The following is a 25,142-nucleotide window of genomic DNA, read 5'->3' on the forward strand; positions in this document are numbered from 1 at the left end:
AAACATGAATCAATGTTATTGGAATTCCACATGAAAGACCAATACAAAGGGGTGTACATGTGAGAAGTGGAACAAAAATCATACATGATTCCAAACATTAAAAAAAAAAAAATAACTGCGTAATTATTCAGCCCTGAGTTAATACTTTGTAGAACCACCTCTTGCTGCAATTACAGCTGCCAGTCTTTTAGGGTATGTCTCTACCAGCTTTGCACATCTAGAGACTGAAATCCTTGCCCATTATTCTTTGCAAAACAGCTCCAGCTCAGTCAGATTAGATGGACAGCGTTTGTGAACAGCAGTTTTCAGATCTTGCCACAGATTCTCGATTGGATTTAGATCTGGACTTTGACTGGGCCATTTTAACACATGGATATGTTTTGTTTTAAACAATTCCATTGTTGCCCTGGCTTTATGTTTAGGGTCGTTGTCCTGCTGTAAGGTGAACCTCCGCCCCAGTCTCAAGTCTTTTGCAGACTCCAATCGTTTTTCTTCCAAGATTGCCCTGTATTTGGCTCCATCCATCTTCCCATCAACTCTGACCAGTTTCCCTGTCCCTGGTGAAGAGAAGCACCCCCAGACCATGATGCTGCCACCACCATATTTGACAGTGGGGATGGTGTGTTCAGAGTGATATGCAGTGTTTGTTTTCCGCCACACATAGCGTTTTACATTTGGGCCAAAAAGTTCCATTTTGGTCTCATCTGACCAGAGCACCTTCTTACACATGTTTGCTGTGTCCTCCACATGGCTTGTGGCAAACTGCAAACGGGACTTCTTATGCTTTTCTGTTAACAATGGCTTTCTTCTTGCCACTCTTCCATAAAGGCCAACTTTGTGCAGTGCATGACTAATAGTTTTCCTATGGACAGATTCCCCTACCTGAGCTGTAGATCTCTGCAGCTTGTCCAGAGTCACCATGGGCCTCTTGACTGCATTTCTGATCAGCGCTCTCCTTGTTCAGCCTGCGAGTTTAGGTGGATAGCCTTGTCTTGGTAGGTTTACAGTTGTGCCATACTCCTTCCATTTCTGAATGATCGCTTGAACAGTGCTCCGTGGAATGTTCAAGGCTTTGGAAATCTTTTTGTAGCCTAAGCCTGCTTTAAATTTCTCAATAACTTTATCCCTGCCCTGTCTGGTGTGTTCTTTGGACTTCATGGTGTTGTTGCTCCCAATATTCTCTTAGACAACCTCTGAGGCTGTCACAGAGCAGCTGTATTTGTAGATTAGATTACACACATGTGCACTCTATTTAGTCATTAGCACTCATCACGCAATGTCTATGGGCAACTGACTCAGACCAAAGGGGGCTGAATAATTACGCACACCCCACTTTGCAGTTATTTATTTGTAAAAAATGTTTGGAATCAGGTATGATTTTCGTTCCACTTCTCACGTGTACACCACTTTGTATTGGTCTTTCACGTGGAATTCCAATAACATGGATTCATGTTTGTGGCAGTAATATAACAAAATGTGGAAAACTTCAAGGGGGCCGAATACATTTGCAAACCACTATATATATATATATATATATATATATATATATATATATATATATATATAGTCACTAACTGTCCCTCAGAGGGGCTCACAATCTGTATTGTTATTTTTTAGTATTTATATAGCGCCATCTTCCACGGCGCTGTACAGAAGATAAATTATCTTGTCACTTTAAGGACAACCGCAGCTAGAGGGCTATGGAGAGAGGTGCCTGGCTGCTACACTGACCAGTACTTTTATTGCTCCAGTCATTGCCTGATGGAACAAAAAAAAAACCATTTCTTTGTTACAGCTGATAGAAATCCTAAAATAAATCTGCACAGTTTCTACTTCCTGTTTCATGGTGGCAGACATATTGTTTACAGCATGTACTTTCAAAAGGGCATATCTGCCATAGGCAGTCATGTGACACACAGGGGAGGATCAAATTACAACTAGTGATTAGAAACAAATGAGGGGGAATTACACAGGCTAAACTCTTTAAAGAAAACCTGTAACATCAAAAGGTTTCCCTGGGGGGTACTCACCTCGGGAGGGGGAAGCCTCAGGGTCCCAATGAGGCTTCCCACGCCGTCCTCCGTCTTCGGGGGTCTCGCTGCAGCCCTCCGAACAGGGGGACGATGTATAGATTTACCTTCCCGGCTCCTGCGCAGGCGCTGTGGCGGCTCTCGGCTCTGAAATAGGCGGAAATACCCGATCGCCGTCAGGTCTGCTCTACTGTGCAGGCGCAAGTCTCCGTAGTGTATGTATTGTAGTCTAGGGCGAATTGAGGAAGAAGCTAAGTGGCCTTTCTGAATGTTTTTTGCCTAATTAGGGTATTTTGAGGACATGCTACCTATGTTATTACAGGAACAGGCTGCTTAATTACACTTTTTGGTGAATCATTGACCTGAGATTTCAAGAGATGTTTGCAGTGGCAAACAGTATCTCACAGCCCACACTGTATTTATTACATCTCATGTGGTGACAGAGTCCTATATATTTCTGATGGGGGAGGAAGCCAAAGTTTTGCTGGGGTGCACACATTTCTAGTCACATCGTCTCCATAACTAAAATAAAATTCTCCTTGCTTTAGCTATAATGGAACTATGATGACCTCAGCACTCGCACAGCCCCCTGACGCCGGGAGATTCTCACTGACACTGATCTTTTATTAAAAGAAACAGCTTTCTCAGGTTCTAAAGTATCGGCTGTGCGCTGCTCACGCCTGGCTGCCTCCTCCCCCCTCAGCGTATTCGCCTTCCCTTCGGCCGGGGTGAATGTGCTCGTCGCTCGGCTTGCTTCCCTGGCTCCCAGCTCTCCCATCCCAGGTTTCTTCTGCTCGGTGCGCGGCCGGTGACAGCGGCTCCGGCGGAAGGAAGATGGCGACCGAGGGCATGATCCTTACTAATCACGACCACCAAATACGTGTCGGTGTGCTGACGGGTAAGAGAGCGGGGCCCTCCCCTGCATTGCCTGCCTATATGTGTGTGTGTGGAGTGCAGCAGGGCTGCTGCGGCTGTCAGGCAGGCAGGCAGGCTGGCTGGCTGTGTGCGCTGTGCTGCTCAGGCTCATTGCTGTATAGTCATAGGTGCAGCCATACCACCATTACGTGCTGCTAGCAATACCCAAGTGCTGCATATAGATCTCTCTGTGATCACGGGCTGCTCAGAGCATCCGATACAAATGGCAGCAGCTGGATGTGGCTGATCAGCTGGATGCTGCTAGCAAAGGATGCCCTTGCGCTTCCCTAGCCGTGCACACACTAGTAAACTCCACTCTACTGTATGATCATCATCCAATACCGGGGCTGCCTCTGCTATCCTAACCACCGACTCAAACATCTGGTCGGCCATTTGTAAAGCCTTATATAACGGAATGTTAAAGGTATAGATAGAAGATCCCTGTGTGTTCTCCTGTGTGTGATCATTTCATTGTGATCGCGTTCTAGAGTTTTTTTTTACCCCTCCTCCAATACCTAATGATAGGACTGCCTATGATGGATACCTTGCAGGCTAGCAGAATTAAAACCAGCCTCTTGTAAAGGTGCCCATTTACAGTACAATTTGTTCATCAGATGCAATTTTTATGGTTGAAAGTAATCAGAAGGTAATTATCGATGATTCCCATAAATGGGTCGATTGGGGCATATTCTCTCTTTTCCGATTCGATCGTAAAATCCAACAATCGGATCTTTTAAATTATCTGTTCCGGTCGACCACAGAATTTTTTTCCGTTGTTTTTCACCACAGACTGCACAGTTTTTCTGTACAATTTGATTGTAAAGATTGTTGACAGATTGCATCTGATGAAAAAATTGGACCGTTAGTGGGTCGAGTCTGGTTTGTAGAAGTTATGCTGCTTCCAGGTGGTTTGATGATGGGAATATGAGCAGTGTATTTTCAGTTCTGTCATGCTGTAAGGAGGTTTGTGATGTGTCTGATTTCCTCACACTCAAACTCACATCCTCACATCTACACACACACTCACATCCTCACATCTACACACTCACTCACATCCTCACATCTACACACTCACTCACATCCTCACATCTACACACTCACTCACATCCTCACATCTACACACTCACTCACATCCTCACATCTACACACTCACTCACATCCTCACATCTACACACTCACTCACATCCTCACATCTACACACTCACTCACATCCTCACATCTACACACTCACTCACATCCTCACATCTACACACTCACTCACATCCTCACATCTACACACTCACTCACTCACTCACTCACATCTACACACTCACTCACTCACTCACTCACATCTACACACTCACTCACTCACTCACTCACTCACATCTACACACTCACTCACTCACTCACATCTACACACTCACTCACTCACATCTACACACTCACTCACTCACATCTACACACTCACTCACTCACTCACTCACATCTACACACTCACTCACATCTACACACTCACTCACATCTACACACTCACTCACATCTACACACTCACTCACATCTACACACTCACTCACATCTACACACTCACTCACATCTACACACTCACTCACATCTACACACTCACTCACATCTACACACTCACTCACTCACATCTACACACTCACTCACTCACATCTACACACTCACTCACTCACATCTACACACTCACTCACATCTACACACTCACTCACTCACATCTACACACTCACTCACTCACATCTACACACTCACTCACTCACATCTACACACACACACACACACACACACACACACACACACACACACACACACACACACACACTCACACTCACACTCACACTCACATCTACACACACACTCACATCTACGCCTACACACACACACTCACATCTACACACACACTCACATCTACGCCTACACACACACACACACTCACATCTACGCCTACACACACACACTCACATCTACGCCTACACACACACACTCACATCTACGCCTACACACACACTCACATCTACGCACACACACACACTCACATCTACGCCTACACACACACTCACATCTACGCACACACACTCACTCACTCACATCTACGCACACACACTCACTCACTCACATCTACGCACACACACTCACTCACATCTACGCACACACACTCACTCACATCTACGCACACACACTCACTCACATCTACGCACACACACTCACTCACATCTACGCACACTCACTCACTCACATACATCTACACACACTCACTCACATACATACAACTACACACACACATTTACACGCACACATGCACATTTACACGCACACATGCACATTTACACACACACACGCACATTTACACACACGCACACGCACATTTACACGCACACTTACACGCACACATGCACACATGCACATTTACACGCACACACATGCACATTTACACGCACACACGCACGTTTACACGCACACACGCACGTTTACACGCACACACGCACGTTTACACGCACACACGCACGTTTACACGCACGTTTACACACACACACACACACACACACACACACACACACACACACACACACACACACACACACACACACACACACACACACACACACACACACACACACACACACACACATCTACACACACGCACACACACACACACATCTACACACACGCACACACACACACACATCTACACACACGCACACACACACACACATCTACACACACGCACACACACACACACATCTACACACACGCGCACACACGCACGTTTACACGCACGTTTACACACACACACACACACACACACACACACACACACACACACACACACACACACACACACACACACACACACACACACACACACACACACACACACATCTACACACACGCACACACACACACACATCTACACACACGCACACACACACACACATCTACACACACGCACACACACACACACATCTACACACACGCACACACACACACACATCTACACACACGCACACACACACACATCTACACACACGCACACACACACGCATATCTACACACACACACACACACACACACACACATCTACACACACACACATCTACACACACACACACACACGCACACACACACACACACACACACACACACACACACACACACACACACACACACACACACACACACACACACACACCTACACACACACACACACACACACACACACATCTACACACACACACACACATCTACACACACACACACACACACACACATCTACACACACGCACACACACACACATCTACACACACGCACACACACACGCATATCTACACACACACACACACACACACACACATCTACACACACACACATCTACACACACACACACACACACACACACACACACACACACACACACACACACACACACACACACACACACACACACACACACACACACACACACACACACACACCTACACACACATCTACACACACACACACACACACACACACACACACATCTACACACACACACACACATCTACACACACACACACACACATCTACACACACACACACACATCTACACACACACACACACATCTACACACACACACACACACACACACACACACACACACACACACACACACACACACACACACACACACACACACACACACACACACACACACACACACACACACACACACATATCTACACACACACACACATCTACACACACACACACATCTACACACACACACACACACACACACACACACACACACACACACACACACACACACACACACACACACACACACACACACACATCTACACAGTGACGGGGGTAGGAATTGGGAAATCCACCCATGGAGACTAGATAAGGATTGCAGTCCTTTGCAAAGCGTGTTTGGGAGCGCTGAGTTGCTGCAGCCTGCATGCGGGGATATATATGGCAGCAGATCTTTATTATGGGGAAGCAGAACAGAGATGTCTTGCCTTCAGATCCAACCATTTTTGGAGGACACCATGGCCCTGGCTGCAACCTAATAATCTCCATTCCCTCTCTGCTCTCAGCATCCCCCCTTTTCCTTCATTTTACACCAGCGCTAAGATTGAGGAATCCTGCTTTGCGATCGCAGAGCGGAGTACCCCCCACCCCCCATCCTAGATGAAGCTCTGCTGGCTGGACGTGAATTTCTACCCAACACATTGATTGAATGCAGATCAGAAGAAGCCAAGGCTTCTCATCTCCCATCTCTCCTTACCCTAGATGTTCTTTCTTCTCTTTTATGCCTGGTCGCGGTTTATTTATTTATTTGCATTATTTATATATTTTTCGGAATGGGAGGTATTGGAGTTCCGAGCGGTGTGACGTACGAAGGTAGAGAAGCCTAAAATGAGCGATCAGGATAGAGGATGATGGCAGAAATCTGCAGTGTAAGGGGGAATTCCATTCCATATAGAAAATCCTATGGTGATGCGCGCAGCTAGACGGGGCGATCTGGGATGCATTTGGCACCTCGGGACACGGTCGCCCAGGCGGATCTCCGGCTCTAACAGGCAGATTTCACGCTAGGCAGACATTGCGGATGGCTGTGCTTCCCTTATGGTGGTCGCTGTGCATCCCGCACAGAATGGATCCCGTGATTTCAGCTGATGTGTCCACAACATAAATAACCACATCTAATGCGAGGTTTTATGTTCGCTCTGCTCTAATCAATGACATCAAATAGAGTGGAGAGAAGAAAAGGCTATTTCTTCGGGAAAATCCCCCCCCCCCTTACCCATTGCCCCCTCCTTTACTGCTGACAGGGAGCTGTTCTATATAGTGGTGCTGAATCTAAGCTGCTTGGCTTCCACCAGCCATTTCCCTATAGAAATACAAATGAAACAATATGTCTCCTAGCGTGCCATCTATATCACAACCTCTGGCTGTGTGCTCATGTTAGGAATGATGTTTATATAATGTATTCAGACTCGTTCTAAATGGGGACATGGCAGTAGCAGCTAATATAATGTATGTTACCTGATATTTGGTGAGACAGGACAGTAATCAACGTTTTTGATAGTATTTCATATTTATGTAAGTGTGGATTACTGGGACCACATAATATATATATATATATATATATATATATATATATATATATATATATATATATATATATATATATATAGCACAAACTGTCTATTTATAGCAGCCCTTTGCACCACCTTAGAGTTGTTCAACAGTCTCAAAAAACTGCAGACTGGTGGTAGATAACATTATTTTTGAACTTCAAGAGGCTCTGTAACCTCTGCATCCTAATGAGGCTTCAGGGCTGGAACCCACAGGAGCGCTTTAGGCAGCGCTGCGATATGCTAGCACTTTGCCAAAACGCTGGGCTAATGTTAATGGATGGGGCAACTTCCACAGGAGCGTTTGCGTTTCCTAGAAACGCAAACGCAGGACGTGCAGCATTTTGGGAGCGTTAGCGCTTCAATGTAAAGTATTGAAACGCTAGCGGAAACGCTCAGCAAAACCTAAACTGAGTGGTTTTGCTAGCGTTTTGCGGTTCAGCATACTGTAACAAAATGAAAAATACTTCACAGGACCAATCAGGATAAAAACGCAAAACGCTACGCAACCGCTGAGCAAAAAAATACAACGTTGCAAAATGTGCCCGAAAACGCACATGAATCCGCTTTCAAACTGCTCAGACAAAACGCTAGCGGTTGCGTTTCGCGTTTGCTGGTTTCAGTGGGTTCCAGGCCTCACACTCCGGGAGTTGGCGCCGGCAGCCCCCAAGCACCGGCGAGGTAAGTATTTACCTACCGCAATCCAGCGCGGTAGCTGCTTTCCGATCGGGCTAAGGCGAAAATAGACAAGCCTAATCGGGTCCATTTTACTGTGCAGGTGACTTGTGCCTGCGCAGTACAGCGGACCCGATTGGGCTCAGCTATTTCCACCTGAGCCTGAATGGAAAGCCGCTACTGCACTAGATCACGGTAGGTAAATATTGCAGGCGCTCCTGCACCACAGTCGACATCCTTGTCGACTGTGCTTTCTGGGGTGCCAGCACTGGATCCCTGAGGCGATGGGGGAAGTCTCATTGGGATCCAAAGGCTACCCCCTCCTGAGGTAATTATCCCCCCGGGGGGCACTAAGTTACAGATCCTCTTTAAAGTAATTTCAATATATTAGTATATTAGATATTTGAGTGCTGTATAGTCCTTTTAAAGTGAACCCTAGGTGAGAGTTATATGGAGGCTGCCATATTTATTTCCTTTTAAACAATACCAGTTGCTCAGCTGTCCTGTTGATCTTATGACTCTAATACTTTCAGCCATAGACCCTGAACAAGCATATGCAGATTGTTTCTGACAATATTGTCAGAATTGACAAGATTAGCTGCATGCTTGTTTCTGGTGTACTTCAGACACTACTGCAGTACATAGGTAAGGAAACTAGTATTGTTTAAAAGGAAACGAATATGGCAGACTCCATAGCACCCTCACTTTGGGTATACTTTGGGTATACTTTAAGTGGCACTGCGTTTTCTGGAGTTATTGTTCCTGAGGGTATTCTCTCTCTGACAGGTTAGTAGTTAAATTTAAAGAGACACTGAAGCGAAAAAAAAAATCTAATGATTTGTATGTGTAGTAGAGCTAAGAAATAAAACATTAGAAGCAGAGACATAAGTCTAATATTGTTTCCAGTACAGGAAGAGTTAATAATAAGAATATTATTATTATTATTATTATTATTATTATTATTATTATTATTATTATTTATTGTATTAATAAAGCGCCAACATATTACGCAGCACTGATCATTAATTTAGGTTACAGACAATATTTAGGGGTGACAAACAGCAATATGACAATACAGGAATACAAGAAAACCAGATCACGCAGCACAGTATGAGTACAAGGTAATGCTTAGTCAGTCACTGGAGGGGAGCATGGAGATTAGGCAAGTTAGGTTCACTCAAATGCATAGCATGGGTGCACAGTAATGGAGGCGCATTATCAGGTAGGACACAAAAGAAGGACCCTGCCCAAAGGCTTACAATCTAGAGGGAGAGGTAGGGACACGAGAGGTAGGGGACCAGAGTTCAGCTGTGGGTTTAGAGCAATTGTGAGGGGTGGTAGGCCAGAGTGAAAAGGTGAGTTTTGAGGGCCTTCTTGAAGGTGTTGAAGAAGGGGGCTTCCCTAATGGGTGGAGGTAGGGATTTCCATAGTGTTGGAGTGGCTCTTGAGAAGTCTTGGAGGTGTGCATGGGACTGGGTGATGCGGGGGACGGTCAGGCGAAAGAGTTAAGAAACTCCAGTTGTTATCTATGCAAATAAGCCATTGAGCTCCACAACTTTCAAAGGCAGAGAGCTCTGTCTTCTGAAGGTTGTTATCTCAGCTGTCAGTCACTATATTGTTTTTTCTTCTGCACAGGACAGGTCAAAAGTACTCAGCCTGCTCTGTAAAAAAATATTTAAAATGCTGAGTAGTGTGTAAACTGCAAATATTAGAGAATGATGCATTGTTATATAAAAAAAACACTATATAACTGAAAATAAATATGAGAATATTTTGTTTGCTTCTAATCTAGTAATTATCCGTACGACACAACCAATTCATTATATCATATTTTTTTTCCCTCTTCACTGTCTCTTTAAAGTGAACCTCAAGCGGGGCAGAAAAAAGTGTGTAGAGGGAAGGCTTTGGACCCTTCCTGGGCCTTGCTACATCCCTTGTTACACCAATGTCCCCCATTGAAATTATGCGCCTTTGGTACTCCTTGGCAGGCTTCAGAAATACTTGTGTCCCCCAGTACTCCCTAAGATGAGCAAATTCGTACTGCACATGCGTGAGTGTAGGCAGTATGGATCCGCTCATCTTCAGCAGTACTTGGGGGTACATTGTAGGAACAACGGAATGGAGCGAGGGCTGGGAAGGATCTATAGGATCCAGACCCTTCCCTCTAAAAAGGCAAGTATCTAACCTTAAGCAAGTTTTCTCGCTTCAGGTTCGCTTTAAAGGAGTACTGTAGGGGGAAAAAGAGTTGAACGTACCTGGGGCTTCTAATGGTCCCCCGCAGAGGTTCTGTGCCCACGCAGCCACTCACCTGTGCTCCAGCCCTGCCTACGGTTCACTTATGGAATTTGCGATTTTCAAGTTGGAAAACCACTGCCTGCGCGGCCTTGCCCCTGCTGACATCACCGGGAGCTATTGCGCAAGCGCAGACCGTACTGGGCCTGCGCCGTACAGTCCCGGTGACAGCAGGGGCGAGGACATGGCCGCGCTGGCGCAGTGGTATTCCAATTTTAAAGTTGCAAATTCCGGAAGAGAAACGGAGGCAGGGACCGGAGCATCAATGAGTGGCTGCGCGGGCTCAGAATGCCAGCGGGGGATCATTAGAAGCCCCAGGTAAGTTTAACTTTTTTTTTTCCCTACAGTACTCCTTTAATCCTAACATTAGATACACAAGTTAGGTGACGCTCAGACGTGGCAGTCGTTAGTACCATCTCGGTCAGGAACCAAGTGTTTGTACAGGTCTCACCCCCCAACACCAAATATAAATCCAGCATGCCAGTGACAGCGGTGCCTGAGCCAGCCTACTGGAAACTGTAATGCTGTTACTCCATAATTACAGAACACTTTGTGATGCAGTAGCCTTGCATCCGGTCTGTACAGCACTGGGCCCCAAACTATCGCCAGAGGCATCATGTCTTTATCTTTGCGGATGACTATTAATACTTGTGTATGCACTCGCCAACATCTGTATGTCATATTTCCTGCTTTTTTTATTCCTTATGCTATGTTAATAAATACTTTTGCTGAATTATGGTTCAAACAAGTTTCTGTTCCATAGTTTGTGTAACCAGGAGCGCGTCTCCTATACAATGTCCTATACATATTCTTTATTGTCCTCTGATTATTTACATTAAAACTTTGTCAACATAAAGATACAAAGACGGAGAAATAGTTTTGGCAATTCTTGCAAGCATCTTCATTCTTGACTTCACTGTGTTTATCCAGCAGCATGTTGTTTGAGAATGTTTTGTGCTGCCTTCTGCACTAATTGCCTGTTGGACACAGAACTACATTTCCCATGTTCCCTAGAGGTGACTGTTGGCTGTTAATGCCCATCTGACAATGCTGATTCCTGATGGCTAACTTTAGTTTGTGCTTATGGTGACAGCAGAAAGCCTAAAATCACAATAACTCAATCATGATGCTATTCAAAAAGTGTTTTCATGTGGCTTTTTTTCAGCAACCTGTGTAGGAAAGTGCACAAAATAGTAATGTGAGCAAAGGTACAACAGTATAGCATCTTCATTTTACACATATATATAGTGTTAACTTCTTTTGAAAAAATTAAAATAAACGTATGAGATGAATAACTGTGTCTGAAGTGCAAATGGTAAATAAAATGTTACTAGAGTCTCATATTTTTCTTTTCAGTTTAACTGCTAAAATTCTAAGGGCCCGTTCAGATCACAAATGCGGATGGCCATGCGTTCGGAACGCGTGCGGACCGCAACGCGTACGAATGCACGCCATCCGCGTTTGTGTGCGTTGCGTGGCTGATCCCATCACTGAAAAGTAAATGAGACAGCCACGCGTTTTGACAAAATCTGCGTCCTGCATGCGTTCCCGGACCGCACTGGTCCGGAACGCATGCAGTGTGAACATCAGACAGTGCACTCTATGCACTGTCTGATGTCGTGCGTGTCGGCCTCATACACGCGTTTCCAAAACGCGGCTGGAAACGCGTGCAGTGTGAACGGGCCCTTAAGGTGCACAATAACTGTCACCTGTAGGGATCGAGGTCTGATCCCTAATGTGTGCAGTCCAAATATTCGTGCTCCCTGCCTTAAAGAGAATCGTAGCCAAAGCTCGGGTTCTGAAAAACATACTTACCTAAGTTGAGGGAAGCTTCTGGATCCTAATGAGGCTTCCCATGGCGTCCCCATTGTTGCTCCCATACCCTCCAGCTGATCGGGCCCGTGCTCTTCCGGCATGAGCGCTGCTGTGCCTGTGCATTAGCATGGAGCCGCTTGTGCACGAGTGGCTTCGGCTTACAGCGCAGGTACCGTCGCGCTCAGGCTTGAAGACGTGCACGGCCACAGTCAGATTGCCGACAAGCCTTACCTCTTTTTAGGTAAGGCTTGCTGCTTTTTAGGTAAGTATGTGATTTATTGCCTTCCAGGTCTTTAAACACTGTTGAGGGGCCACCTGTTTGGGACAGCCCCGAATGACAGCTGTGGCCAAGTTTCATCTAGCTTGTGTATGAGGCTTAAAGGGGAACTGAAGAGATAGAGGTATATGGAGGCTGACATGTTTATTTCCTTTTAAGCAATACCAGTTGCCTGGCAGCCCTGCTGGTCCTCTGCCTCTAATACTATTAGCCATAGCCCCTGAACAAGCATGCAGCAGATCAGGGGTTTCAGACTTTAAAGTCAGATCTGACAAGACTAGCTGCATGCTTGTTTCTGGTGTTATTCAGATACTACTGCAGAGAAATAGACCAGCAGGGCTGCCAGGCAACTGTTATTGATTAAAAGAAAATAAATATGGCAGCCTCTGTATACCTCTTATACCAGTTTCCCTTTAAGCCGACATGGCAGCCATGTCCATGTGATTTAAAATCTTGCTCTCTTAGTTCCCACACAGTGAAATAATGACTTATGGAGCTTTTCATTATTAGCCACATTCACATTCGTTTATGGCCTGTAATTAGTGTTTAGGAGAGTTGTTAAAAGTACTTCTGGTTAGAAAGATGATTCCACCTTCTCAGTACCAGTACCAGGGATGAGAGGTCCCTTGATAACTTGATAAATGTAAAGGTAACCAATCGCCACTTTTTTTTTTTTCTGCAGTTTATCCTGGTTTCTAATAGTTATAGGAGCTGCCACGTTCCCCTTCTTGCTGTCCGTGATTTATTCAGGAGAAGGTGTGAAGATAGCATCTGTGGCTTCTCTAAACTCTTCGAAGAAAAGTGTCCGATCTCTCCACCCCCTGCTGATGAAAGTTTTTGTTTGCTCTAATGTGTGCAATAAAATTATTACATCAGGCCTTATCTGCCTGAAATTTCTGTGGTCAGAAAGGCCTCGGAAGGAAGGTAATAAAGGCCTCTGCTACATTTTTAAATGTAAAAAGACTAGGTAAAAATTGAAGTTTTTTTTAAAATAATGAGCCACATTGTAGGCACGCATTTTAATATGTGCTTTTAATATGCCTTGGGTGCTAAAATGGTGCTTGGTGCACTTTAATGCAGATAGAATAGGTCTGTGTCATTCCATAATGCTCAGCATGACCTCTGACCTAAAATCATCTAGCCAGTAGAGATGGAATTCACCACAGTGACCGCATTCGCAAAGCTGTGTACCCGTTCCGATATGCTGTTTTGTGAATGCCTATGGGCAGCTGACTTAAGGTCATTACTGGTGATTACTGTTGAACCTGTCCTGCTGTGTATTCCATACCTACTGTTGCAGTATGAGTGACTGCAGCACAGGAGCCTGTAAGAAGAAAGTGAACATCATGGGCTCGACATCACAGGACCTTTCTGCTGGTTTTGCATTGGAGGAGGTGAATGTAGTTAGCCCAGAGCCCTAGCAAAAGGCATTTTTATCATGTCATGTTTATAGATTTCAAACATTTTAGCAATATGTATTACCTAGATATACACATGAGCGCTCTATAGGGTTGCATACATTGCATTACATTAACCTGCTGATGCTTTCTGTTAAAGTATTTACTAAGTATGTAGTACTACATTTACTATATTGGAGGTATACACATCCCCTGCATATGCATTATTGTGCATAATCCTTCGCTGAGTAATGAATGAATCAGTGCAGTGGAACTAGAGAGATAGTGCGAGTGACAAAGGATGCCCAAAGTTTTACCTTCTGCTATGTGCAGACTTCTCAACCAGTAACACAAGCAGAGAGATTTCTGGGATTTTGCCATAGTTTCCGGACAGTTTTGTTATAAAGTTTTAACATCTATAGACTAAAAGTGAGAGCATACAGTGGGTTGCAAAAGTATTCGTCCCCCTTGAAGTTTTCCACATTTTGTCACATTACTGCCACAAACATGTATCAATTTTATTGGAATTCCACGTGAAAGACCAATACAAAATGGTGTACATGTGAGAAGTGGATCGAAAATCTTACATCATTCCAAACATTTTTTTACAAATAAATAACTGCAAAGTGGGGTGTGGGTAATTATTCGGCCCCCTGAGTCAATACTTTGTAGAACCACCTTTTGCTGCAATTACAGCTGCCAGTCTTTTATGGTATGTCTCTACCAGCTTTGCACATCTAGAGACTGAAATCCTTGCCCATTCTTCTTTGCAAAACAGCTCCAGCTCAGTCAGATTAGATGGACAGCGTTTGTGAACAGCAGTTTTCAGATCTTGCCACAGATTCTCGATTGGATTTAGATCTGGACTTTGACTGGGCCATTCTAACAGATAGATATTTTGTTTTAAACCATTCCATTGTTGCCCTGGCTTTATGTTTAGGGTCATTGTCCTGCTTGAAGGTGAACCTCCGCCCCAGTCTCAAGTCTTTTGCAGTCTCCAAGAGGTTTTCTTCCAAGTTTGCCCTGTATTTGGCTCCATCCATCTTCCCATCAACTCTGACCAGCTTCCCTGTCCCTGCTGAAGAGATGCACCCCCCCGAGCATGATGCTGCCGCCACCATATTTGACAGTGGGGATGGTGTGTTCAGGGTGATGTGCAGTGTTAGTTTTCTGCCACACATAGCGATTTGCATTTTGGCCAACAAGTCCCATTTTGGTCTCATCTCACCAGAGCACCTTTTTCCACATGGTTGCTGTGTCCCCCACATGGCTTGTGGCAAACTGCAAACGGGACTTCTTATGCTTTCTGTTAACAATGCCTTTCTTCTTGCCACTCTTCCATAGAGGCCAACTTTGTTCAGTGCATGACTAATAGTTGTCCTATGGACAGAGTCTCCCACCTGAGCTGTAGATCTCTGCAGCTTGTCCAGAGTCACCATGGGCCCCTTGACTGCATTTCTGATCAGCGCTCTCCCTGTTCGGCCTGTGAGTTTAGGTGGATGGCCTTGTCTTGGTAGGTTTACAGTTGTGCCATACTCCTTCCATTTCTGAATGATTGCTTGAACAGTGCTCTGTGGGATGTTCAAGGCTTTGGAAATCCTTTTGTAGCCTAAGCCTGCTTTAAATTTCTCAATAACTTGATCCCTGACCTATCTTGGACCTGTCTTGTGTGTTCTTTGGACTTCACGGTGTTGTTGCTCCCAATATTCTCTTAGACAACCTCTGAGGCCCTCACAGAGCAGCTGTATTTGTACTGACATTAGATTACACACAGGTGCACTCTATTTAGTCATTAGCACTCATCAGGCAATGTCTATAGGCAACTGACTGCACTCCGATCAAAGGGGGACGGATAATTATGCACACACCACTTTGCAGTTATTTATTTGTAAAAAAAAATGTTTGGAATCATGTATGATTTTCATTCCACTTCTCATGTGTACACCACTTTGTGTTGGTCTTTTCATGTGGAATTCCAATAAAATTGATTCATGATTGTGGCAGTAATGTGACAAAATGTGGAAAACTTCAATGGGGCCGAATACTATTGCAACCCACTATATATTTGACAACTTTCAGTTACTTAATGGTTCATTTAGTAGTGACTTATGATGTATACGTTTTTATACTAGAGTAAATGTGGGGCCCATAGCAGCACTTTTAGCCTTGCTTTAGAATTCTCTGTGATTCCAAAAGTGCTAGGCTAATGTTATTCAATGCATACTTAAATGTGTATTTGGGTTGAACAGTGGCCTACCCTCTCAGAAGGGCTCTTGTACAGATTCTTCTCCAATAAATTTAATGTACTTTTAGCAGCAGAGGTGATGTGGTGTAGCTGGGGGGCTTGCGAGGACATTCAGTGATTCTCTGTGGGATGGGAGGAGGAAGACACAGGGGAGGGTAAGTTAATTTACGATGGGTTGCTGTGACTGCACTTTCTGTGGCAGTGTCAGCTTTAACCGGTCCCCTGACATCTTGATCCAGTGGTTGTCAATTCCTTCTAATAGTTGTCCAACAATGTGACCTGTGATTGACATCATTATCACTAATTCTAGCCACCGGTCTATTTGTTCTGGTGTATCGCCATGCAGAGTGTTGCCATTTCTCTACAAAGTCACATTTTTAAAACCAGCTGTATGCCTTTCCTCTATAGATTATATTTGCACTAAGCCTATGCTTTGTTCAGGGCTGTGGAGGCAGAGTCGAGGAGTCAGTGTAATTTTGGTTACATGGAGTCTGAGTCGGTGGTTTCAATAATGTGAGGAGTCGGATGATTTTTAAACCAAATCCATAGCCTTTGTAAAAATAAGACTAAGGGGTCAGAATCGAGGAGTCGGAGCAATTTTGGGTACCTGAAGTCAGATGAATTTTGTACCAACTCCACTGTCCTGGTTATGTAGTAACTTGGCAAAGTGCCAACATGTTGCGTTGTTTTTTTTTTTTTTTATTTATATTTTTTTCTTACTTTGAGGGAAAAAAATGGTTTTGCAGCTATAGCCATGTTTAAAAAAAAAACCTGTGACTGGAAGTAGCAAAGCTGAATAAGTTAACAGCAAGCCTAGAAGATGGTTTATCTTGGCGGTTAGCTGCGTATCTTTGTTAAGATTGTAAAGCTTCAGATACATGTAAAAGGTATTTCATCTGATATGTATTTAAACCCAGGGCTGGGACAAGATCCTCCACCGCCCAAAGTTGAGACACCAAAGTGCACCCCTCCATCCCTCCCACCCCAGCCGTCACACACTGATTGCTACTAGATTAAGAGGTGCCCCAGGGCCCCCAATCCTTAGTCTTAAATTATCTGGCTTGCAGTCACTGCCATGTATATCTCTCTGCTTTAAACACAATAGGGGAATGATAGCTGAGTGAGTTGTGCGCCCCCTCCTACACTGCGCCCTGAGGCTGGAGCCTGTCTCGCCTCGGCCCGGCTGTTTTACCTAATCTCTTGGGTGGCATTGCGGAGCTGAGGGTGCGCAGATGAGTTGCTAGTCACATGCTCTGTTGCAATGCGGAGTGTAGGTGGGCTGATGGAATGGCACATAAAGAGCGTCACAGAGCAGAGTTGGTGAGCTAGGACAACAATTCCCTCGGCCAGTGCTTAGCCAAGTCTATCCACCAGGTGGATCGCTCGCTGAAGCGCTGAGGAGGTCCTAGGGGTCCCATGCACATTCTACATTTTTATCAGATGCAGTGGTTATTACCGGCCTTTGACGAGTTTAATTTAGTGCGTCTGCCTAGCTCAAAGCTCAATAGTAATAATGTGTGGGTGGTTATAGAATGGGGGGTAGAGAGGACATGTTTCTCTCCAGTAAAATTACATCTCATCAGGAAATGGCTACATGGCCAAACAGCCAGGTTTCTTTTAAATGCATTTATTGCAAAAAGTACAGGTGTGTTACGAACTAACTTAGATCATTAGTAACTATCATATAAATTTAAAAAGAGATGGGCTGAATGAGGCCTTTAACCCATTAGAAACTTTAATAGAGTTATCTCGTTTAAGATAATTGTACAGCTTTTGACCTCCGTGGGCAGAACTTGTTGTGCTGTAAATTCTTGAAATGCTTTGAACTCTCTCTCTTATAGTAGAAAATATAGAAACTGAAAGCAGAAGTCCTCTGTTATTGTATCACACTGACCCCTAGTGACAAGTGGCCATAAATACACATTCCAGCAGTATTAATTAGAAGCAGGGATATGTAAGAAATAAAAAAAGTGCTAAAATAAATTGGCCTAGAACACTTGCAAGCCTTTAAATAAATTGGCTGCTAAAGGGTTAAAGCCTTCCTGAATTTTATTTTAGTCAAAATGATAATGTTTTGTATGCCACCTTATCACCAAGCTATTCCCTGAAAATGCTTTTCACTGTACCCTGTCAGATCCTTTTATTGCATACACTTTCATATTTTAGAAATGCATGTATGCTCCCTGGTAAAGTTATCAGTATGATAGGGAATGGTGAGTATACAGTCTTCTGGTATGTTGATACAGTCTTTATATACCTTTGCGTTAGGGCATCCTTTGCCAGTTGCATTGGAAATTTAAATACCTCCTTCAAAATATAGGCGACCAATACTTTTTGGCTTCTGAAAGCTGCAAAAAGGTGCCAGCTTAGGGGGAGTGAGATTTTTTTCCCTGCCCAGTTCCTTCTGAGTCTTGGAGGGAAGAAATGGGTATGTCTGCCTTTCTCATTCACCCAATACAAAGGAATAAAAAGATGTACCCCATAAAGTTCCTTTAAAGTACACCTGAACTGAGAGGGATATGGAGACTGCCTTATTTATTTCCTTAAAACAATACCAGTTGCCTGGCAGTCCCCCAGACCTCTTAGGCTGTAGTATTGTCTGAATGGCCCACCTGAAACAAGCATTCAGCTAATCCAGTCAGACTTCAGTCAGAAACTTCTGATCTGCATGCTTGTCACGGCCGTGCAGTGGATCCTCAAGGGTGTGGTGCTCAAATTTTAAATAGGGGCCCCAAAGAATCAATCAATCAATCAATCAATTAATCATGCTAAATTATGTATGTAATACCCCCTCTCCAGAACACAGTATTAGGCAGTCTTACCCCCCCCCCCCCCCCTCCTTCTTGATAGCAGTATAAGGCAGACTTTGTTACTCCTTCCAACCAAGTCTTGTGGGTCCACCACCCTCAAATCAGCAGTGATAGGTGACCGCTGTTAGAATGGGCACCGTGGAGCCTGATGTAGGCACAAACTTGCCTATCATTACTGGGAGTCTGGGACCTCTGTCCCTCTTGATCAGCACCCAAGCTTCTTTTCAGGCAAAGGAGAAGTGGTTGGCAATATGCAGTGGTTGCTAAACATTAGTAGGTGCAAAATTGCAGTGGTGCCCAGATGCAGTGAGAGGTAAGATGCAAAGGTTCAGTTTGTATTGTATTGCAGTGGATGCCGAGGTGTCAAAGTACAGTCTGTGTCAAACTGCAATTGGTACCAAAGTCCAGTTTGTAAGAAGTTGTTGTGGATGTCATATTGGGTGTTAATCTGCGGTGGATGCTTAGCCGTATTGGGTGCTGAATGAGTAGTAGATGGTGCTAAACAGTAATGGGTGCCATGTGAGTGCTAATGAGTACAGGGAGCCATGTGATTGCTGGGTACAGGTCAAGAATGGGTACTGGGTGCATGTATTTGCAATGGGCAGGGCATGAGTGAGTAATGAGTGCCTTATGAGGTCTGGATGTGTTTCATGGGAGAGTAGTGGGTGTCATATAGGTCCGGACCATGGGTGGGTACTGGGTGCTGGCCTTGGAAGGGTACCTGATGTAGACCATGAAGGGTCAGTGTGGGTGCTAGAGGAAGGGGAGGTCACTGTGTGTGCTGGGGGAGGGAGAGGTCAATGCGTATAATGGCTAGGTACTGGGTGCCATGTGGATACAAACCATGGTGGCGTACTAGATGTGGACCATGGAGGGTCAGTGTGGGTGCTGGGGGAGGGAGAAATCACTGTGGGTGCTGGGGGAGGTGGAGGTCAGTGTGGTTGCTGGGAGAGGGAAAAGTTGCCGTGGATGCTGGGTGTCACTGTGAGTGCTGGCAATGGGAGAAGTCACTGTAGTTGCTGGAGGGATGGGGGAGGTCCCTGTGGGTGCCACTGGGGGAGGGAAAGGTCACTGTGGGTGCTGCGGGAGTCAGGATCACTGTACTGTGGAAGGAGAGGTCACTTTGGTTACTAGGTGGAGAGAGAGAGGTCACAGTGGGTGCAGCTGACAGGGACACTCCATCTTACTTGTTTCCACATAGTTAATGGAATGGCCACACTAGGATTCCTGCCCGAAGCCTCTTCACTCAAGTGTCCCAGATGGGGTTGCGCTTCTTGTGCGCAGGGCTTTTTGCGAACGGGGTGGATCATTGTTTAAAAGGAAATAAATGTCAACTTCCATATCCTTCTCACTTCAGGTGTACTGTAATGACAGCAAAATGCTGTACACCGCATGTAACGTACTTGGCACAGGTGCACCAATCGAGATAAAATGCTTAAAATCTGCTTAATAGATACATTTAATTTGCCTCATTGATGGACAAACTCTCGTACATGGAAAAATAATGCAAACATTTATTTATCACAGGACAACACATTTTGTGGGTGTCACCCCGCTTCTTAACCCCTTTACCGTTCCAATTATTTCGGCAAGGGGGCAGCGCAGCACTTTAAAAAAAAAAAAAAAAAATTTCATTCATGTAGCTAGCTACATGATAGCCGCTGACAAGCGGCATCCCGTACCTATTCTGATCGCCGCCGGCTCTGTTTACAAGTAGGAAATCCCGTTCAGAACGGGATTTCCTGCAGGGCTTCCCCCGTCGCCATGGCGAAGGGGCAGGATGACGTCACCGACGTCATTGACATCGGGACGTCAGAGGGAATCCAGATCCACCTCTCAGCGCTGCCTGGCACTGATTGGCCAGGCTGCACAAGGGGTCTGGAGAGGGGGGGGGGGGGGGTCAGCGCGGCGAATCGGCGGCGAGCGGCAGCGATTGAGACATGCACGCAGCTAGCAAAGTGCTAGCTGTGTGCAATAAAAAAAAAATTGTGAAAATCGGCAAAGCGGGGCCTGAGCAATCCTCCTGCGCAGGTTACACCGAGCTCAGCTTGGGATAACCAGCAAGGAGGTTAAAGGACACATCTGAGCCCTATTAAAATAAAAAAAATCCACTTACCTGGGGCTTCCTCCAGCCCCTGCCAGCCATTCTGTGCCCTCGCCGCAGCTCCACTCACCGCCGGTGGCCCGGGGACCCCTCCGGCGCAGGATGTCCACTGCTCCTGCGAGAGTGGCTCTTAGAGTCGCACTGACAACATCCAGACTGTACTGCGCAGTACAGTCTGGATGACATCAGCGCGACCAGTGAGCCGCATGCTGGAGAGCAGGAAAAGCCAACCCGAAAGCCAACCTGGTGAGGTCGGCATCTCCACCGGAGGGGACCGGGAGCCACTGGAGCTGCGGCGAGGGCACAGGACGGATGCAAGGGGCTGGAGGAAGCCCCAGGTAAGTGGATTTTTTGGGCTCGGGCCTTCCCTTTAGGCTTCTTGCACACAGGGACGTTACAGGCGCACGTTAGTGCAGCCTGTAACGCTCCCCCATCGCACAGCAATGTAACACAAGTGGGCTGTTCACACTGCCCACGTTGCGTTACATTGTAACGCAGCAAAGTGCTGCATGCTGTGCATTCTACGCGGCTAAGCCGTGTTAGACTGCTTGCACATGCTCAGTCATGTTGGGGAGGAGGGGAGAGTGGCCGGGCACATGGCTAATTAATATTCACTGCACTCAGTGACGTGCAGTGTTTACTTCCTGGAGCGGCCACTCTGTGCGGCGATTGGCCGGGCGGGACCATGTGATGCCGCATGCGTCCAAAAGTACGCATCACGGCATCACGGACGCCAGAGTGAGCTGCACAACGCGGCTCACTCCGACGTCCACACCAGAGAGCACCAGGCGTTGCGTTAGGGGCACGTTATGTGCCCTATAACGTCCCCTAAACGCAATGTCCTGGTGTGCAACTAGCCTTAAAGGTGTTATCCGGGCATTATAAAGAAAATAAAGGCTACTTCACGGGGGCCTCCTCCAGCCCCAAGCTCCCAGGACCTCCCTCGTCGCACCTCTGCGCGCAGCCGTTCGCCGGAGCTCCGTCCCGGTCCCCGACGATGACGTCAGAGCGACCTCCAGGTCGCTCTGTAGTTCTGCGCCTGCGCAGTCCGCTCCGGCCCACATGGCGGTGATTGACAGCGCCGCTCGCGCAGGCGCAGTACAGTGCGACCTGGAGGTCGCTCTGACGTCATCGCCTGGGACCGGGACGGAGCTCCGGCGAACGGCTGCGCGCAGAGGTGCGACGAGGGAGGTCCTGGGAGCTTGGGGCTGGAGGAAGCCCCCGGTAAGTAGCCTTTATTTTCTTTATAATGCCCGGATAACTCCTTTAAGGTCAATAAAGTGGCTATAAAATAAAAATTAGTAAGGTCATAACCATTGTACTAAACATTACATTCATGTACAATATACTCATAAAAAAACACATTTTATTTATAGGATCATTGCATAATAGAAAAATAGCTTTCTTTTTTTAATTTTGTAAACACTTCTCCCCACAAGACCGCATAAGATCATAGCTTAGGCTTAACATCACTTGGGGGAAAAAGTTACAAAATATTGAGCAATATATACAGTGGGATGCAAACGTTTGGGCAACCTTATTAATCGTCATGATTTTCCTATATAAATCGTTGGGTATTACGATAAAATGTCAGTTAAATATATCATATAGGAGACACACAGTGATATTTGAGTAGTTAAATGAAGTTTATTGAATTTACAGAAAGTTTACAGAAAGAAATTTGGGCATCACAAAAAAGAAATCAATATTTAGTAGATCCTCCTCTTGCAGAAATCACAGCCTCTAAACGCTTCTTATAGGTTCCAATGAAAGTCTGGATACTGGTTGAAGGTATTTTGGACCATTCACTTTACAAAACCTCTCTAATTTATTCAGATTTGATGGCTTTCGAGCTCTCTTTAACACAGATTTTCAATTATATTCAGGTCTGGGGACTGAGATGGCTATTACAGAACGTTGTACTGGTTCCTCTGCATGATCGCCTTATGGATTTTGAGCAGTGTTCAGAGTCGTTGTCTTGTTGAAAGATCCAGCCCCGGCGCAGCTAAAGCTTTGTCACTGATTCCTGGGCATTGGTCTCCAGAATCTGCTGATACTGAGTACAATCCATGCGTCCCTCAACTTTGACAAGATTCCCAGTCCCTGCACTGGCCCCACAGCATGATGGAACCACCACCATATTTTACTACAGCAGGTGTTTTTCTTGGAATGCTGTGGTGTTTTTCCTTCATGTATAATGCCCCTTGTTATGCCCAAATAACTCAATTTTAGTTTCATCAGTCCACAGCACCTTTTTCCAAAATGAAGCTGACTTATCCAAATGTGCTTTAGCATATCTCAAGTGGTTGTTTGTGCTGTGGGGGGAGAACAGGCTTCCTCTGCATCACTCTCACATACAGCATCTCCTTGTGTAAAGTGCGCCAAATGGTTGAACTATGCACAGTGACTCCATCTGCAGCAAGATGATGTTTTAGGTCTGTGGTGCTGGTCTGTGGGTTGACTGTTCTCACCATTCGTCGCTTCTGTCTATCCGAAATTTTGCTTGGTCTGCTACTTCGAGCCTTAAAGGGAACCTAAACTGAGAAGGATATGGATTTTTCTTTTTTAAATAATACCAGTTGCCTGACTCTCCTGCTGATCCTGTGTCTCTAATACTTTTAGCCATAGCCCTGAACAAGCATGCAGATCAGGTGCTCTGACTAAAGTCAGACTGGATTAGCTGTATGCTTGTTTCAGGTCTGTGATTCAGCCACTGCTACAGCCAAAGAGCTTAGCAGCACTGCCCGGCAACTGGTATTGTTTAGGTTCCCTTTAACTTGAACTGAGCCTGTGGTCTTCCATTTCCTCAATATGTTCCTAACTTTGGAAACAGACAGCTGAAATCTCTGAGACCGCTTTCTGTATCCTTCCCCTAAACCATGAATAATCTTTGTCTTCAGGTCATTTGAGAGTTGTTTTGAGACCCCCATGTTGCTATTCTTTAGAGAAAATTAAAAGAGGAGGGAAACTTACAATTGACCCACTTAACTGCTTGCCGACCACGTCACGCCAATGGGCGTGACCTCGGCGGCAGCCCCAGGACTGCCTAACGCTGATCAGCGTAAGGTCCTTGGGGCTTGCTTTGCAGGAGATTGTGCGCGCATCTCCTGCTTGGTAGGCGGAGCTCCGCTCTGCCTTCAGTCTCCCAGCGGCGATCGCCGCTCAGAGACGGATAAACGGTGGAACCGCCATCTAATTACCTTGTACCGCGCTGGGATCTACTGCTGCATTACCCAGACGCAGCGTTTCGGAATGTCCTTTCTCAATGGATTACATGCATGTAACCCATTGAGAAAGGACATTCTGGAACGCTGTATCTGGATAATGCAGCGGTGTTTGTGTCTCGCTCTCGCTCCAAAGTCTTGTTTGGGACTTTGTGCTATTTGAGACTCCTATGTCATTTTGCACTTTCATGTTCAGATATATTAGCCAGCCCTTCCAGTTTGATACTATAGCA

The 25,142-nt window shown here is 45.6% G+C and overlaps 1 protein-coding gene across 25 annotated transcripts in view; it reads left to right on the top strand.

Annotated features, from left to right (window-relative positions):
• Nucleotides 1-2,849: 2,849 nt before the first annotated feature.
• Nucleotides 2,850-25,142, top strand: part of GPHN (gephyrin) — a 468,752-nt gene continuing 446,459 nt past the window's right edge. For all 25 annotated transcript variants that reach the window (XM_068253294.1, XM_068253293.1, XM_068253298.1 and 22 more), the window contains exon 1: nucleotides 2,850-2,928. In XM_068253294.1, coding sequence (XP_068109395.1) covers nucleotides 2,865-2,928 — 64 coding nt within the window. In that variant the 5' untranslated portion in view covers nucleotides 2,850-2,864. The remainder of the gene's footprint in view (nucleotides 2,929-25,142) is intronic.

This window comes from Hyperolius riggenbachi, chromosome 9 (assembly GCF_040937935.1).
Source record: "Hyperolius riggenbachi isolate aHypRig1 chromosome 9, aHypRig1.pri, whole genome shotgun sequence".
Taxonomy (NCBI): Eukaryota; Metazoa; Chordata; class Amphibia; order Anura; family Hyperoliidae; genus Hyperolius; species Hyperolius riggenbachi.